The following is an 18,565-nucleotide window of genomic DNA, read 5'->3' as shown; positions in this document are numbered from 1 at the left end:
CTATAAGAGAAATCACTCTTCCGTCTACAAGGCTAGCTACCACCAGAGCTTGAAATTCATTTCACACAAAATGTCTAGTTAGTTGGCGAACTCATTAGTGCATTACTCCTCGTTTTTATTTCTTTCGAAAAGGTGAATTATTGTATGGTACCGGGATGTTCAGTCAGAACATATGCGGTGCTAAACTAGGATAGTTCACAACACAAACGTCCGTGTCCTCGTCTGATTCAGAGATTTCGTCCAGGCGAAATTGTCATCGTTGAAATTCTTTGCCGCAGACGGACTCTATCTCTGTGTTCGTTGTTGCATAGTGAGATAACCGGCGCCACCAGTCCGCCCTAACTCGAGCCAGTCTGGGCTCCTCGTCCGCGGCAGGCAGGTCTTCTGCCTCGGCTGCTCTTCGCTATAATGCGGCTTGTAAAGGTAGCCACAAACACCTGATTCAAGCATCAGACTTCCGAAATCCCCTTCTTCTATATCATATTGATTACTCTCCTCCGCTATTGTCATAACTTTACATCTGTCTCCACAGCGCCTGTTAGCTTAGCTTCAAACAAGATGGAGGATATTGCTTTCAGTTTCAGAGAGTAAAGTCCCACCCACTGATCTGTAATAGGTCTGTAGCGTGAGCGGGTCCCGCCCCTGGGAAAGATTGGAGAGATGAGGAACTAGTGCTTGTAGTCTCAACAGAAATCCCCCCCTCTTACACTTCCTCCGACAATGACACAAAATGACGATTTTTGCGTCATTGTGGGAGGAAGTGTAAGAGGTAAATAATGGATTTCTCCCGTCTCAGGGGAAAATGAGAGAGTGTTGCACGACCATTCAATAGTATGACTGGGTTTCTAACAATGCAAAGCTTAGTGCAAATGGGTGGAGTGTCCCTTTAAGTAGAGTCTACTATGAGCAACAGTGGAGCTCTGTTGACATCTTCCTGGTTTTGTAGTGATGGGACTAGAGAGTGAGCAAAGGTGAGACGAGTGGCTCTTTGATCTCACTGCCATATTTTTATTGCGAGGGTGGAACCACATTTCTCTGGGCTACAGATGCTTATGGGAAATGAAAGGTGAGCACACCCGCAGATACCAGTGTGTCACACTAAAATCCATCCTCCCTGAGGGAGAAGAGAGGCAAGGAAGAGGGTTATGCAAACAGATCATCAGCAAATAATGCCTGGGCCCCGAGCAACAAAAGTCAAATGCTTGAATGCTACGATTGGGAAATAGACTCACACAAACACAATGGTGAAGTACCGCAGAGGCATAAGGACAGATACTTAGTGCAAAATGCACTCAAACGCCTGGCCAGGTGTAGAGAAACAGACTCTAGGAAACGTCTATGGAGAATTTCAATTTCTTAGGCTGTGTTCCTTTAACATTTAACATTATGATTTCTATATAATTACTATTCAAGGATTATAGCCTCAATAAAGCATTAAACTTCAAAATAAACAACTCCATAAGAATGTATATTTATACAGTACTGGTCAGCATTCTCCTGAAATTCGCTGATATATAACGAGAGGCTGTATCATGTGCTATCACAGCATAACAAAACAGCTCATTTGGATCCGGCACCTCAGTGATATCATCCTAATGAGGAGCAAATGGGGAATGAGGCCTTGCTCGCATTGTTGTTGCCACAGATTACACCTGACACCCAAAACGCTGAGGCTTGATCGGGTAGCTGTTCGAACGTATCAAAGGCAGAGAAGAGAAACCCAACACCTCTGCTGCGAGAAAGCGATGGAGAGAAAATGTGAGAGGGCAAGTACAGTATGCAGAGAGGCAGGCAGAGAAAGCCATCTACATTTCAAATGCAGAGGATGTTTTCCGTTGGATGTTTATGAAACATGGCTGCTGGCATTGAGCAACTGTAAGAGGATATGGCATCAAAGAGCTGCTCAGAGAAAACAAAACAACAACACGCCGCTGCTCACGGAAGAGGAGAGCAGAACACAACCCCTCCTAAGAATTATGCAGCAGCTTCAGCTGATTACCTGCAACCGGGGGCCTCTAAACGACTCGCTCGAACCTCAGGCCCGGGAACCAACTGTCTGGATGAACAGTGGGCGTGGCACAATGCTGACCAATGGGACGGCAGGAGAGCTTCGCTTAAAAAGAGAATGATCTGTGGATGAAAGAGTGTACCGAATGGTGTGATCATAGAAAAACAAGGGTGCTAGTGACAAAGCAGTTTGGGATTATATATAAAAACACTCCAGGTAAACATTTCTCAAATCTTCTTTACCGTTCATTTTCAACAACTTGACCTTCCATTATTATTAAAGTTTATGGTACGTTTAGTTATTGTGAAACGACATAAAAAAACATCTTACAGCTTACATCTTACAGTACCGGAATGAATAAACAAGCCAAAGCGGTTTAGAGAAAAAGAAGTTTAATTACATTTACTGAAATCCTCTGGAGGTCATTTTAGCATGGCACTGACAACTGCAGATGCAGTGAGATATAAAACAACTGTGACCGCTTGTTTTCTCACACCAATTAAAGGGCATTTTGACAGATCAGGGACTGCTAAGAGTTTAAGTCTCAGTGAGACATTTAAGAAAGACTGAGACTTGTAAATAATATAATATACATAAACAAGATGCATTGTTCTACTAACTTTCTGTAAATCTCTAGTGTGGACTAATCTAAGAATCTTAGATTTAAATACAACCTGTAGAATTCACCCTAACCAGAAATGACACATATTTAGGTAGATGTAGTTTTCAGTTGTACAGGAATAAATTATAAACACCCTTCCAAGCATTTCACCTTTATTGCTCTTGTGGCTAGAATTAATACTATTGGCTGTATACACCATTTAATTACATTTTAATTCGATTATTTTTTCGAGTTCAGAGATAAAAGACATGTAAAAGACATTTTATCATTCAAACAAAACCCTACTTAAAATCAATAAATATTCTAATATTATTAAAATTTGTCAATGTAAAGACCCTGTAAAATTATGCATAAATCCCAATCAAGATCTTCCAAGACTGCTTCTGCTAATACTACATCAGATTTAGAAGTTGCTAAAATCCATGACAGGGTTCATTCTGCCATTGCACACAAAGCTAATACAATTCTGCTTAAAAACAGTGGTGGATACACCACTCATTTCAGTTCTGTTTCAATAGCTGCAATACCGGTCCTTCAGTAAAACAGCTTCTGTGTAACTCTTTGTATATTCATAACTTCAAAGTTATATTAAAATATGCACCTATGCCAAAAGGCTCTTTCATTCTTTCACAAAATATGTTGTCAGGTGAGTTTTTAGTAACAATGCTTTCCTGCAACCATTTGATCATAACAGTGTTTACATATGTGCACATACAGGCTTCTGGTGTCTGATTTAATATTATAAGACAGCAAATGAGCCGTACAAGACACAGGCATCTGCAGTAGTACTGCTGTAGAGAGTGCATTAAATTGCTGTGTGCTGATAAGAGATGCGTCGGCAAAACCCTGAAAAGCTTGTTTTCCTTACACTCAATCCTCATTAGGCTCAATCAATACTCCTTTAGTCCCTCAGCTTACTGACTCATTTCAAAATAACATTACAGGTCATTTGTCTCATCGTTGACTAGACTGCATTACGGTGCTTTCTCGCTCCAGAGCAGAGAATGACACAGAGAGGATAGAGAATGTTGGATACTGAGATTTCTACGTTCTGGATACAACTTTAAATATTTTCCGGTGAGAAGTCATTGAGAAATCAATGTCTGCTTCCTACAATCCATTTCAACCAAATCAATCATAATCTAGCCGGCTGGCGGGGGAAAGAGAGAGAGAGACGGGGGAGGGAGATGAGAGAAAGACAGAAAGAACGAGAGAGAAAAATGCACACAATCTTTGTCTGAAATCTCTCAATTCTAAATCCATTCTCATAAAAAGCTCATCATCACATGGTTTAGCCTGGCTAACGGCCTGTCAGTCACCAGGGGCCTCCAAGGAAGACTTCCGGGAATATGGAGCCACAGCCGGGGGACCCGGGGACCCAGTCTATCTCTGCCATATGAACACTTTCAAATTGACTGGGGTGTTAAAGGCTATCATGATGAGAATCAGCAAGTCGATTAAATCTGCTAGAACTCCCTCATGATATTTTCACACCTGTTCCAGGGGGCAGAAAAAAAAATACCAGGGTAATCATGTTTAAAATAAATGAGCTCCTGCATCAACAATCTGGTGGTTTCAATAAAAGGTATTTGGCAAACCTATAGAGTACTGACAGATTTAGATTGCTCTTTTAAAGGATCAGCGTTGCCCCTTTTGATTTCGTGCTCTACTTACATAGATATTTGGATCATGGTTAGAAGCACTCCATTACAAGCTACATTGTTATGAGTGAAAACTTGCACTCAAGTCAACAGGTTTTGGTAAGAATTAAGTTGTTTACAAGCATCAAAAAAGTACAAACTTCCTATATAAACATAGACTATATATATATTCCTATATATATATATATATATATATATATATATATATATATATATAGACTATATATAGCCTATATTATATACAATGTATAAATATAAAAATGTATTTAGCTGTTTATTGCAATAATAATAATAATAATAATATGCATTATTATTATAATTATTATGATGTTGCAGTGCTGCTTGGGGGATAGGATTTACTTGTGCACATGTGTTTAATCATTTCATAAAAATGGCAAGGTCAAAAATAAATCACATCCATTATTCGCCACGGATCTCCCCAAAGCATTAGCGGCGGACTGTTTAGAATTTCAATTGGCTTCCAAGTGGCAAAACCCCTTAGCTAATACATCAAAGAATATTTGGCGTCAACTAATCGGTTTAAGGCAGATTTGAAGTGGCTAAAATCCGTTTGAGGGGGACAGAAAGAGAGGTAGGCTACACGTTACCGGCTGCCCATTGCTGTCGGGAGAGACACGCCTAACCTTGTGCCTCGAGGAAACCTGTCATGCACTTCACGTTAACTAACTTTGTTTAACCAGCGCATTCTGCGCGCGAACGCGAGAAGCAATTAGTCTGCTACAATAGATAATGCTTTCTAATAATAGTTTCTAAATCCAAATTAAATTACGTCGTTTCCCCCAGGCATTTTGGTGAAAAAGCACCACTTGAAATACCTCCCCCCTACCCCTACCCCTACTTTTTTTTTTCTTTTTTTTTTTTGGTCGTCCCTGTTATATTTCATTTGACAGACAATTGCATTATTGTGCAAAGATTCAGACTCTTGCATATCTGCACGCCTCGTTACAAACATGCATAATTGGAAACATAAGCGTCCGTCATAAAACAAGCAAAACTGATACATCAGTGAGAGCACATAACCTAACATAAGCCTACACCTCCCCTTGCCGTCCAGTCTGGGAGTTCACGGGAGCATTTCGGGAAAATAAGGCACGAACTATTTCAATACAAGACCACCTTTGCTAAAACATAATGTTTTAAAAGTGCTGTTTTTCGTCAACCTATACACGACTGCTTTGATTAGGCTATTATATGTGATTTAAGTTAAATAAGCAGTTTCCTACCTTTCTGTCAGCGCGTGAAGAATGTGACTGCTGCATTTCTCTTTCCATGCTTTCTTTCATTCACCCCTCCACTATGGCTAAACAGACTGCTTATCGAATCCTATTGGTGAAGAGGAACTCATTATACTGCCGATAATACTCTATCAATGAATATTGACGTCATTTAAATGCTGCTACCCCCAGGTATCCTTGGAAACTGGTACGCTATTAGCATTAAACAACAACAACAACAACACAAAAAAAAAAAAAAAAAAAAAAACTGGTACGCTATTTAAAGCTGACTGTGCAATGGTCACTTCCACTATGTTTCAGCACAAAAAAATTACAATAACAAATAACAATAATAAAAAGGTTAGGTTAGATTTTATATGGCATATGCTTTATGTTATATGCAATAGATTCGAAATGTAAAATGACAATAAACACGTGTATGGCTATTTATTTTTCTCATGAACTGACAAGGAACGAAATAAGTAGGCTTCTCAAACTATATTGTAATTCTGGTTCATGTCCCTCAACTCTATTTCGTTTATTTATAATAGCCAACACTCACGGGTGGTGCAGAAATAATAAAAACGTCTTCACTATCACAGTCGACAATTTCGTATGTCTTCAGATTGTTTTGCTTTGAACTTATCATTGGTCCACTGAGTTTGAGCGTCATCATTCTTTACTCTTCAGAGTGCAGTAACACGTGACCTCATGCACACTCTCTGTAGCAGCGCCTACAGCGATCCCTTTCGGCTCAGAGAGACTTTAACAAGTGAGCCAGTTCACAGACTCCTGCGTGAAGTTCCTCAGCCACCACTTATGTTTTTGTTTGTTTAGTCTTTTATTTGTATTAATCATAAACATCGCATGTATGCCTATTTATCAGTTCACCTGCAGTTTGTAATAGCGTAAGGGTAATTCTGTAGATTATGGAAATTATTTGTGTGTCCTATGTGTTGCGGCACTTAAATTATTAAACTAAATTATAATAAACACTGATTACATTTAGCTTACCTTTTAATGGGCTATTGATTTCTAGACTGATTTAGTAGAAATTTAGTATTAGTATTAATCTAATTAGTAGCCTATGTATATTGTTGTGATGATTAGTAGGCTACAGTAAATAAAAATAAAATCCGTTTCATCTTAATGCATTTATTACTTAAATTTATCGTATCTCCATTCTGAGTATGCTAGACGCACACAATACAGTCTGCGAGCAAATAGAACAAAATACATGAGGATATCCTCCGCCACAGAGGAATATATCTGTTTGAATCAAAAGGGCTTAGAGCCCCTGGTCGTGGTGGATTTGCCGTGGTTCATATGGTCTTAATCTGTCTGCGCTTGGGGCTTTGGTGTAAAGGAGAAGAAGATCTGGTTTGTTCCGGGATCTAAGGCGAAAACTGTCTAGCGGACAAATCAGTTAACACCTGTCAAAAGTTACTTCTTCACTTTCTCACTGAGATTTGATAAGCGCGCACTCGCTGTCGCAGCATTGTTTCTGTAAAATAGCTTTGCGAAAACGATGTGTGTACATTTTTTTCAAGCGGTAAATTTATACAATGAGGTAATAACATAGACAATCTCCCCCAAATGCAGGTCCGTGTTCAGCTGACTTAAGGCACGATGGATCACCGATTGTTGCGTATTCTTGAAAAAACAAAAAAAAACAAAAAAAAAACTACAAGCTTAAAATGAGCGCCGAGAACACACAAAACCAAGGAGGATAAAGAACTGCAAACAGTACTTGTAGAGTCTTCCGTCGTATTTAGCAAGCCGTCCCAGAAAGGTAACAGTCCATTTGTTATTAATCATGTGTGAAAATGAAGGCTTCGTGTATTTAGAAAATGAGGAAAGTTGAAGTTGATGTACTGGCTCGCATGAGACCGCCATCCAGGGGCTGTAGCTGCTCAGTCTAAGGCAATGAGGCTTGTTAGAGACAAAAATATGGGGATAGCGGGGGAGATTGTTAGTGAGTGCCAGGGTACGAATGTAGAGAGAGAGAGAAAGAGAGAAAGAGAGAGAGGGAGAGAGAGAGAGAGAGAGAGAATCGATTCAGGTTGGGCTGCTGTAACCCAGCTCCAGCTTGCCTTTCCTTCGATGACTACACCCCGAGAGGAGGAGCGAGAGCCTCATAGTAGGCGTCAGAATCCTCAATTTCCAACTTAGCATCCTGGCAGGACACTCTCCGAAGCAAAGCCCCATCCGAGAGCAAAAAAACTTGTCCCGCGCGCTCGGCATGAGAGTCACAGCGCGCGCAGAGGGTGAGAGAGCTCCTCGAAAATCCGCGTGTGAGTCTGACAACGACTGATTAACGAGTGTGAAGTCTATGCATTCGTCGTCCTCTTTAATTCCCATCACTGCTATCAACGTGAGGAGGACGGGACGGAGGTCTGTTTACTCGGAACTCTATGAGCGAGCGCGGAGAGCGCGTGAGAGTTTGAGGGAGAAGAACTCAAGTGAGAAGCTTATATTTGGATCTTCACCATGGCGTACCCTCAGGGCTACTTGTATCAGCCATCCGCCTCTTTGGCACTCTATTCCTGTCCTGCCTACAGTACAAGCGTGATATCGGGACCCCGGACAGATGAGCTAGGGAGATCTTCCTCTGGCTCAGCTTTCGCTCCCTATGCCGGATCTACAGCGTTCACCAGCGCCTCGCCAGGCTACAATTCCCATCTCCCGTACAGTGCTGATGCGGCCGCCGCCGCCACTTTCACTTCTTATGTGGTGAGTGCGCTTTATTCACGGTCCTGTGTATTTTTCTACTTTTGGAAGTTGGGTGGATACATTGTTATGCTTCGTTGTAATGCATATTCTGTTGCAAGAACGAGACACAGTGTAATCATTTGCGCAAGATTTGCGGTTTTAACTATCAAATATGCATTCGCGGAATTTGGTTAGGTTTCATGACACTTTAAATAATACATAATACAGTACAACATTTTAAAACAACCAGAAATTGTTCTAAAATAAACATTACAACACAGAGACTGATATTTTTTCTACACATTAAATGAAGCAGTTAATTCCGAATTCAATGCAAACAGAAAAACATACATACATAATTTCACGTATTTTTTTATTTATAATTGTATTATTATTATTATTATTATTATTATATTGTGTTCATTTGTGACAACACGATTTCCTCGGTTCTGTGGGCAGCAGCCAAACAATATTATTGGTTTCAAAGGGAATAAATGATCAGTTGCTCCCCACTTGTCTTAACCGTGTATTTAGTCAAATAGGTTACTTAAAAGGACACATGTTCTACCAGCTATTTAAATGTGAATTGCGTGCACATAGGTCAGCGCTGGTCAATGCGTGCACAACAATGTCAGATGACCCAACATAACGCTGCAACTTCTAATTAGCTGGCTAATCTGAAAATAAACATTGTCAAAAGTAAGTATCGCTGTCGAATAACGATTTATGACCGTTAACAAAGAGGGGGGATTTTTGAGAGAACGTTGTGAAATTGCATTTCACAATCATTCCTGCTGGAGGGAATGAGGCAACTAAAAAAAATAGAGAATACGTGGCCCTGCGGCCTTGCACTTTACCATTTTGATTAATTAGATTTAAAGTGTGTTTGTGGCATGCATGTGTGTGCGTGTTTGTTTATGGTGTGTTCGCGTTAGTGATCTGTAACCGATCCTTCATTGTGCGCAGGTGTCCATAAAGTGATATTTTGCTAATAAAACAATTGATTTGGCTCTTTTCAGAGCTCCCCGTATGACCACACGACAGGCATGGCCGGATCTATAGGGTATCATCCTTACGCTGCTCCCTTAGGCTCGTACCCGTATGGAGACCCAGCTTACCGCAAGAATGCTACCCGGGACGCCACAGCCACTTTGAAAGCTTGGCTTAGCGAGCACCGGAAAAACCCGTACCCCACCAAAGGCGAGAAGATCATGCTGGCCATCATCACTAAGATGACCCTCACTCAAGTGTCCACCTGGTTCGCCAACGCCAGGCGGAGGCTAAAGAAGGAGAACAAGATGACCTGGACCCCACGGAACCGGAGCGAGGACGAGGAAGAGGACGAAAACATTGATCTAGAGAAAAACGACGACGACGAGCCAAACAAGCCCACGGACAAGGGAGACTCCACAGACACAGAGGCAGGTCTGTGGAAAAATCATCAATTTTTCATCGCAGTCGTTTCCACTCCGGGCGCAAAATTGATTGCTGGTTAATGGTGGTATATTATTTATAATGGGAGAATTGCTTTAAATAATAATCACCTTGAACTCCTCTAATTTGACTTCTTATGGACTGAGAATTGCTGGTGACGTATGGTGTTTTGCACATCATTTATCTTGAGCCGCATAATAAGGGCACAGCTGGCGCACGGCATCTCATTTATAGCTATAATAACAACAGCCTATTTATAATAATATTAATAGTAATAATAATAAGTATTATTATTATATGAATGTCAAATATTAAACAACTTTGCACAGAAATGGGTACATGAATTGAATGAGATTTTTTTTTTTTTTTTTAAAAACAGTAAAATTATACAACAGTTTAAAATAACGATGTGATATTTGCCTCATCTTCAAAAAATAAAAAATAAATAAAATAATTTCGACCAGTCTTGCTTAATCAAATCTTCTTTCTTTTTTCTTTTTTCTTTTTTTGCTTTTTTCTTTTGCTTTCAGATCATAAACTCATCAACCCAGGGGAGATACCATGCGACAGATTTAAAGACGAGACTCATGCTAAAGATCTTGATCCACCTTTGACAGACTCGGAATTAAAAGACACAGAGGAGCGGACGGATTTGCTCGCAGAGCAAGCGAAACCCACCACCTCCTCTCCCCCCGTCCTACAGAGAGGGAGTGATCTCATTACGCAAGAAAAGCCCACAGAACCGGGCCACGCCGCGAGCACGGTGAACAGCAACGTAACGTCTGTTATTCATTCTCCCCCTTCGGCGCCCAAACCCAAACTCTGGTCTCTGGCCGAGATCGCCACGTCTTCGGACAGGTGCAAAGGGAGCAGTGAGGCTCCACAGGCCGCGGGACTGGGTCAAAGCACAGTCATAGCCAGCGCGGCCTCGCCGAGCCGTTCCTCCCCTCAGTGCCCTCTCCCTAATAACACTGTCCTTTCTCGGCCTATTTACTACACGTCCCCTTTTTACCCGGGTTACACGAACTATAGCACTTTCGGACACCTCCACAGCAGCCACGGCACCAACACCAGCTCAACGGCACATTTCAATGGATTAAGCCAGACTGTTTTAAACAGAGCCGAGGCTCTGGTAAGAGAGAGCAAAGTAAGAAGCCAAACACAGGTAGATCTTTGTAAAGACTCACCTTATGAGCTAAAGAAAGGTATGTCAAACATTTAATACCGGATTCATCGCCAATCACACGGACATTTATTTATTATTTGTGGTTGCTTAATGAAGAAGCAAAAGAAGACGCATTCTGATTAAGAAAAAAATCCGAGGACAATTATTTTCTGAGTAAATGCTTATCCTCAAAATCTTAGTTTCTGAATTGTTAATCAAGAGGATGTAACTTCTAAGAATTGTCTTAAACGCTGCAGCCGCCTGAGTCTATTTGTATTAAAGACTAATATGTATATTTAATGTAGCATTTTGTATTTAAAATGGACAATACACTATCTTTGAAGTAAATTATGGAAAAGAAAATGTGTGCAGCGACTGATTTGGGAATTTGCACGCATGTGAATGAGAATTTGATAGCTGCACAATTTAAAGCGATATTATTTATGAAGATAAATGACATCATGACAAGGACAATTATTATTTCTGAACAGCAGCGTGATAATATGCTACTTGGAATTATCAGGCAGCCTATATATTCTGATTTACCTCTACTAACAAGCAGGGGCGGCACATATTGAAACTGAAACATGAAGACGATGCTTTATTTGTCGGTTCGATGCTGTTAAGTTTTTACGGAAGTTTTTTTTTTTTTTTTTTTTTTTTTCGATAGCCTTCGGTCAGGGCAATGCTCATCTCTCTTTTGCAAACAGAGAGATTGCTCGACGGATGAATATTGATATGACAACACCGGCAGAAGTGTCGAGCAGTCATTTAACCCAATTACATTCCAACCGCGTCGTGTTATATGCAAAGCAATCAGGTGGCGAACTCCAGTAATGAGTTCGATTTTATGCCAAATTTAGACCTCATTACTATTTCCTAGGCGTGGCAAAATGGTTAGAGGCGCGCGGCGATGCGGAGTGGGTCTGGGAGCATACTGCTCTGTTATATCATTAAATGGTAGGATAGGCTTAATAGTGCTTTGGATTATAGACGCTGATGGCTTTCAAGAGTGTAGCCAAGGTGCCGTGACAAGCAAATGTCCCACTGGCATGGCCTGTCCCTAGTACTGTCCTGCACCTCTACCATCACCCGCAGGTAGGTGTCACACTTGCTCTTAATTTCGAGGCCTGACTCTTTAGGAGACAGAGAGTGAACCTTCTTCAAGAAGCGCATATAACCGGGTGTAAATGAGAGTAACAGATTATAGCTGACATGTATTATATAAAAAATAATAATAATTAAAAAACAACTTTGTAATTACTGAGAGAGTTACGAAGGTAAAAAATCATACGCAGAGATTACAATTAAGAAAACAGATAAATAAATACTTCAGTTGTTTTAGTTACACATTTTAAAGCAAGTTCAGTCTCCAAATTACAAAAGAACAAATCTAATTTATAACCGACCTTTAGTGAACATTTTAGCAAATTATACAATTAACTGGAACATAATCACAAATCATTATACTGTTGTTTGTTCGCAATTGTATTATTTAACATGTTCCATTAAATTTTATGATTATTATAAAATGTTAATACAATTAATATAATTGACATTCAATAACGAAGTATGGCCTAGGCTATTTCAAATAAACACGGATATTAATATTTTTTTTAACCACATCCTCTGCAGCACTGATTTTCCCAGCATGCCTTGAATTATAATAATAATTCTGAAATGTATAATAATAATAATAATAATGATAATAATAATAGTAGTAGTAGTAGTAGTAGACGTGAGGACGGGAAGCGACTTGATTCAGTCGGAGGTCGTGTCATTAATCTCTATAGTTTACTTTGTGCACTCCAGTTGAAAAGTCCCCTGGGTTTCATTTAATTCCCCTGGCTCTAATGTCCTTCCCCGGCAGCAGAGCGGGTGAGGGGGGCAGCTATATTTAATCTCTCGGAGTGGGATGGAGCTGCCACTGCACCACATCAGCCGGCTAAATAGCATAATTATGTTTTTCTTTGCTGATCCCTCTAGGAGTTGAAGCATTCGATGCAATGCCCCGTCTGTCCATAAGCCCTAGAAGTTTAAAAAGCAGCAATTTATATTCTCGAAGACAGATGGTCACATTTTTCCTCCCGAATTAATATAATCATTCATTCGTCTGAATTATGACTTTTTTTTTCTTTTTTTAATTTTTTTTATTACAAAATATCCTCTTTTCTAATGACATGCCAGGCTTGAATATTGAAATATCGATAATAATTTACGATCCCATTTTACGCATGATGAAAATCAATTGGATATTTCAAACCGTAGACGGGGATTGTGTGAAAGCTGATTTCAACGCCACAACAGAGAAAGCCGTTTGAACACACTAAAGATTCCTAATGTATTCTATAAAGGTCGTGGTCGTGTGAACTTAATCTAACAAAAAAATACTGTAAGTGGTTATAATGCAAAAACAATCTATATTTAACTCTGGAATTGTCAAAGATAACTCACGTGACTTAAATCAGTGATTGTTTAGTTTAATTTGCTGTGTTGGTTGTATATGATGATAAAGAAGATGCATGGGATTTTATTATTTGCATCATTATAGTTTTAAGCTATAGCCTATAGGCTAAATATTGCAATCGCGTATAGCCTATGTTGCCTACATTTTAAGTGCAGGCGTCATTTAGGCTATATTCAACGTAACACAATGTGATACGACCTTAAAGCAGTAAGCTTTCGGACTCGGGTCGGCCGGTCCGTTCTTTTGTGAGAATGAATAACCGCGCGAACTCCGTAATGATCCCATACGACTTTGTTCAACTTTCTCTCTCTCTCTCTCTCTCTCTCTCTTTCTCTCTTCCAGTTGAATGGGTCTCAGACTCATTGTTCGGAAGAGATCCACAGTCACTGTGTGTGCATGTCAAGTGAGAGCAAGACAGTTCCCACGTGTAAAAAAAAAAAAAAAAAAGAGAGAGAGAGAGAGAGACTGAGACGAATCTAACTGATGGGTTAAATAAAGTAAGTACATATTGAAATAAGATTTCAAAATGTAAATTCAATGTTCTGCAGAGAGACTTTAGGCTATCTCAGCTGGGAAGAGTGTATAGCATAACTACAAAAAAGCCAACAGAAACGTCTTCATCCACGATTTTCCTTAGCATAATTAGCAGGGCTGTGATTTAAACTCTGGAAGAAAAAAATATATAGCATATATATATATATATATATATATATATATATATATATATATATATATAAATTTCAGCATCTTTTTTTAACAATATCGAACTTTTTAAAACGAAATTGCTGAAACGAAATTACTGTATAAAAGCACGTTTATTGCAATCATTCCCGTGCTGTTAAAAATATATTGAAAAGGCGAGTCTCGACAGACCCCTTGCTAACAACTATTTGCTTTCAGGAACGTGACATCAGCTTATTCACGCAGCAGGAAAAAAATCTCTTATTCTAACTGGACCAACAAAAGTCAGAATAAATGGAGAAAGCGAGACAAAAACAAACCAGCAAACTGATGACGTTTGTGCACATTTACATGAATTGAGAAATATGACGGGATTGGAAATAATTAAGTTAAATTGTATATATAAATATATAGCCTATATATATAGGCCTACACCCCAAAATGTATTTTAGAAGATCTGACCGCATATTGAATAGCCTAAAATCTAGCTATTTTAACATTTCTAAAATCACACGAAATGTTAGTAGAATTGCAAAGAAAAAAATGCTGAACTAATCCTCTAAAATTCAGTGTATAGCCTACTAAAAATCTGGTGATGTTTCCTAAACGTGTTTGCATAAACCATTCAACCACCGCGATCAATACGCCCACAAAACCGAGCAAAGATAAAATAAATAAATAATATTTTAATGAACATGATTATGTTGCACCCCTGCTTAATGCGTTATTTAAAACAGAAAACTTGACCTTAAAACATTCACGCGTAAAATTACACCTGCCACGTAATCGAGCAGTGAGCGACATGGGCCTCTCCATAAAACAGGTAACGTCTACGGCGTAATCAAAACCTGTTGATAAAAATAATCGCTAAATCACCGTTAAAATGTACTGGACCAAGTGTTCCAAAGCGGATTTCTGCGCAATATCGACAGTCCACCTGATAAGTCAATGACTATTTGATCCCTCCACAGTCTGACACGACTCCAGCTGAGCCGAATCAAATTCAGCTCGAATGTGTAAAAGGACACCCTTTTATTTGACCTGCCTATAATATGCGCTGGGACATCTGCGCGAGGCAGCAGAGCAATTGTGGCCAAATTCAGAACTTTTTTTGCCCCTATTTCTCTCTCTTTCTCCTCGAAGTTACATATGTCGGTTGATTAGCGTTATTAGTTTATAAAAATTGAGAGAAAATATGGAAACTTGCTTTGAAAATGCTTGACGGGACCTCGGTCGGGAAAAGAAAATGCGGGTTGAGAGGGGATAACAACCAGGGGAAATAAATACGGAGGATGAGGCTAGAGTGAAAAATATTCAAAATCATCCTCCCCAAATCTTCAATAAAGAAACCGAAGTGGAGTGGTCTATTCAGTTCAGCATGCTGGGAATACCTCCTCCCTTTTATTTAATCATCCAATCCCACTGAGGAACCTCTTAATTAATTATGGGTGCTAAAAATTCACACCAGCTGTTTCTCTCGTACTCTCTCTTCACTCCGGGGCGAAGAGTGTGACGCGGCCATGGGGCGTAATTTTCACAAATTAGCCCATTTTCTCCCCCCAAAAAATTGAGCTCCTGTCAGGGCTGCTCTGACGTAGGGTATATCATTTCGCGGGCTCTAACTGATCGTATAGACGAAGAAGTAAAGGGCGGCTTTTCGGCGCAGTCACGGCACAGTCGACACTTATAAATCGTTCGTGTTAAAGGAACATTTTAGATAGGTAGACGTACATTGTAAGTTGAGCCAGATGAAGTGACAGGCGGTGATTTACTGCTATTTACCCCCACTTTAGCCTAGACTTCACCCACTGTTTTTCTATTGCCCGCGTGCGGCTCTCTGGGGAGAGATTACACGTGTCATTTTCAGCTTTCTGATGTTTTAAGTGAAACCTCCATAAATAGTTTTTTTTTTTTTAAATAAACAAGGAAAACATTAAAGAAAGAAAGATGAACCGAGCGCGTTTTTGACAAAATATTTTGCGAAGAATAAAATAGTCAAATAATTCAGACAATAGCCTTTAGACATCAAAGTCTTTATTAGGTGTGAAAGTAATACCACATATTTTCATCTGTGTTCTGGTAAAGCTAAAATTGCTCTAAAACAAATTAAATAAAGGTATAATTGTGTTTTGTGGATTTATTTAATTAAACAAAACTTAACCTAAACACTTTAACCTAACTAATAATATTGGTTATAAAGATTAAGCCACAACAGATCAAGTTCAAGACTAAACTGATCTCTCATTTCTAGTTTCCAACTCAGAGACAGCGGGGTTGCCTTTCCTTCAACTGTCCACTAAACTATTCAATTATTATAGTCACCAAATTGAAAGCAATCAGCATCACAAAACAAGAACATTCATCATTCATAAAATATATCTAAGAGAAACCGTCATTTCATTTTCTGTGAAATGTGCATTTGAATGTTAATAAATATTATATTCACTTTTACAGTAATTGTTTAATTACATTTTCTCTGTTTACACCGTCACTACAATTAATCATAAGCAGATGCAGGCTACTATGAAATATCAGCAAAGCTGAAAGGCAACGCCACACAAGGGTGGAGAGGTTTCGTTTTAATGCAGATATAAACGTTTTTTTCACTGCATGGAAAAAAATAATAATAAAGGGACAGTTTTCAACACATTAGGCTCAAGTCCTAAGAGTCCCACAGCACCACTTTGCCTAGATAAGCGGCTAGTATTATTACATTCTTAATGGTTCAGATTAAGATTGATGAACTGTTTTCTTTTGGGCACTACACAGAGTCCACGAGAACGGGGGGAGAGGAGAGGGGAACGGAGAAAAGAGGGGATGAAGGGAGGTCTACAAGCTGCCTGTTTATTTTCATTTGGCCTTTTAAATGATCCCTTTCTTCTAGACATCTGTTCCACATTATGACACTGATATTTAGCCTAATGGCTGTTCTGATGCGCTGCTTTGTGAGATAGCTGGAGTCAGCGGCCATTATCTGCAGCCCACCTGGGGAAGAAAGCCAAGCCTGATGATGGAAGTTATGCAGGAGAATGAGGGGCAATCATCTAATTTTTTCCTTTTTTATTTTTTGGAGAAAGCTGACCAATTTTTCCACAGAGAAATTTCCCCCTCTTAGGCTGATGGATGCAAATGTAAGCCCTGTAATTGGATCAGTTCCCCAGATACAGATAAATGGCTGCTGCTTTACTCAGGGTTATTTTGAGCTATGTGAAGACAGCAGTGTGTCGCTGTATGTGTGGGTGTGTGTGTGTGTGTGTTTAGGCAACATTAATGAGAAGGAGTTGAGACACGCTTTACTCAGTCACAACACGGTGTGCCTGGACCTACTGTACACATTCACACATTAAATGAGGAGAAGGCACTGCCCTGTGACTGTTTTCTTTCAGGCACTTCACAGGGTGTTGAACTCCCACACACGCCAATTAAGTGAAGGCACTTGTTGATGATGTATAACCAGCAATTAACAAATGTTAGACCACAAAAAAATTACATTTACATTCAAGAAACTATTCATGAAAATGATTTTCTTTAATTAAATTCTGTCATAATTTACTCACCCTCATGTCAGTCCAAACTCTTGCTTTCTGTATTACTGACAATTGAGTATCGGTGAGTATTTATTTTTTTATTTTTTTCATTGGTTTGATAAGCAACCTCTAAACCGAGTATTCTGGTTGTGTGCCAGCTCAGAGAGTGTTGGCTAGCTCTCTGATTAGCAGTGTGCTTTACAGCCAAGCAGAATAGGTAATCTCATCAGAGGGGCTTTTTCAACTGATAAACACCAACTGTGGCCCCACCCACCACCCCCCACCCCCACATTAATACCTGTTACACTGCAGGAAAGGGGGCAAGTCTCAGCCCAGGCTCAAATAATCGATTGACCTCATTTTCAGTGAAGGCGCCATTTCCAGTCTGAGAAGTACTTCTCTGGCTGAGAATGCCAGAGCCATCTGGGCAAGATAGGTGTAGCGTGGCATGATTTCACCTGCCTGCCAAACACAGAGCAAAGGGGCCACAGTACAACATTGTGCTACTGAACACAGGAGAGATTTCAACACAAGCTCATTTCAGTCTGATTACCATTCAGGTGAGTCCTGGCGGTCACAAAACAAAACCAGTGCTCTTAAAGTATACATTTTCTTTTCAGGCTAATGTGGATTCACATACAATAACAATGATTTTTTTTTTTTTTTTTTTTAAAGACACCTCAGTGTTTTGGTTTGTTTTTTGCACACAATAAAAGTCAATGGGTCCTGTTTTGGGCCCAACTGAATTGGGCCCGGAATTCATTTCATTATGAACATTTTTCTAGTTTAACGCATACAGGTTTGGAACTACATGAGGGAGAGTAAACGACAGAATTTAAATTTTTGGGTGAACTATCCTTTTAAAGAATAAAGAAAAACTACAGTTTGCAAGTAGCAGTGTAAACATCTCAGTGTTTTTGTGCGTGTTGCTGTTGTTCACCCTTTGAGCGGCACTTACGATTTTGTATGGATCTGATTTATTAGCTTGTCAGGGGAAGCATTGTTGGAGAAGGCAATCAAAAAGCACTTACCTAGCCCCAACTAAAATGAACA

The 18,565-nt window shown here is 39.6% G+C and overlaps 1 protein-coding gene across 1 annotated transcript; it reads left to right on the top strand.

Annotated features, from left to right (window-relative positions):
- Positions 1–7,708: 7,708 nt before the first annotated feature.
- irx5a (iroquois homeobox 5a) lies at positions 7,709–11,191 on the top strand. Its single transcript, XM_084108320.1, has 3 exons — positions 7,709–8,259; positions 9,258–9,663; positions 10,203–11,191. The coding sequence occupies exons 1-3, from the start codon at positions 8,017–8,019 to the stop codon at positions 10,892–10,894; spliced, it is 1,341 nt and encodes a 446-aa protein (XP_083964446.1). The 5' UTR covers positions 7,709–8,016; the 3' UTR covers positions 10,895–11,191.
- Positions 11,192–18,565: the final 7,374 nt, after the last annotated feature.

Source organism: Abramis brama, assembly GCF_963993115.1.
Source record: "Abramis brama genome assembly, chromosome: 3".
NCBI classification, from domain to species: Eukaryota; Metazoa; Chordata; class Actinopteri; order Cypriniformes; family Leuciscidae; genus Abramis; species Abramis brama.
This window is presented reverse-complemented; position numbering and strand designations above follow the sequence as displayed.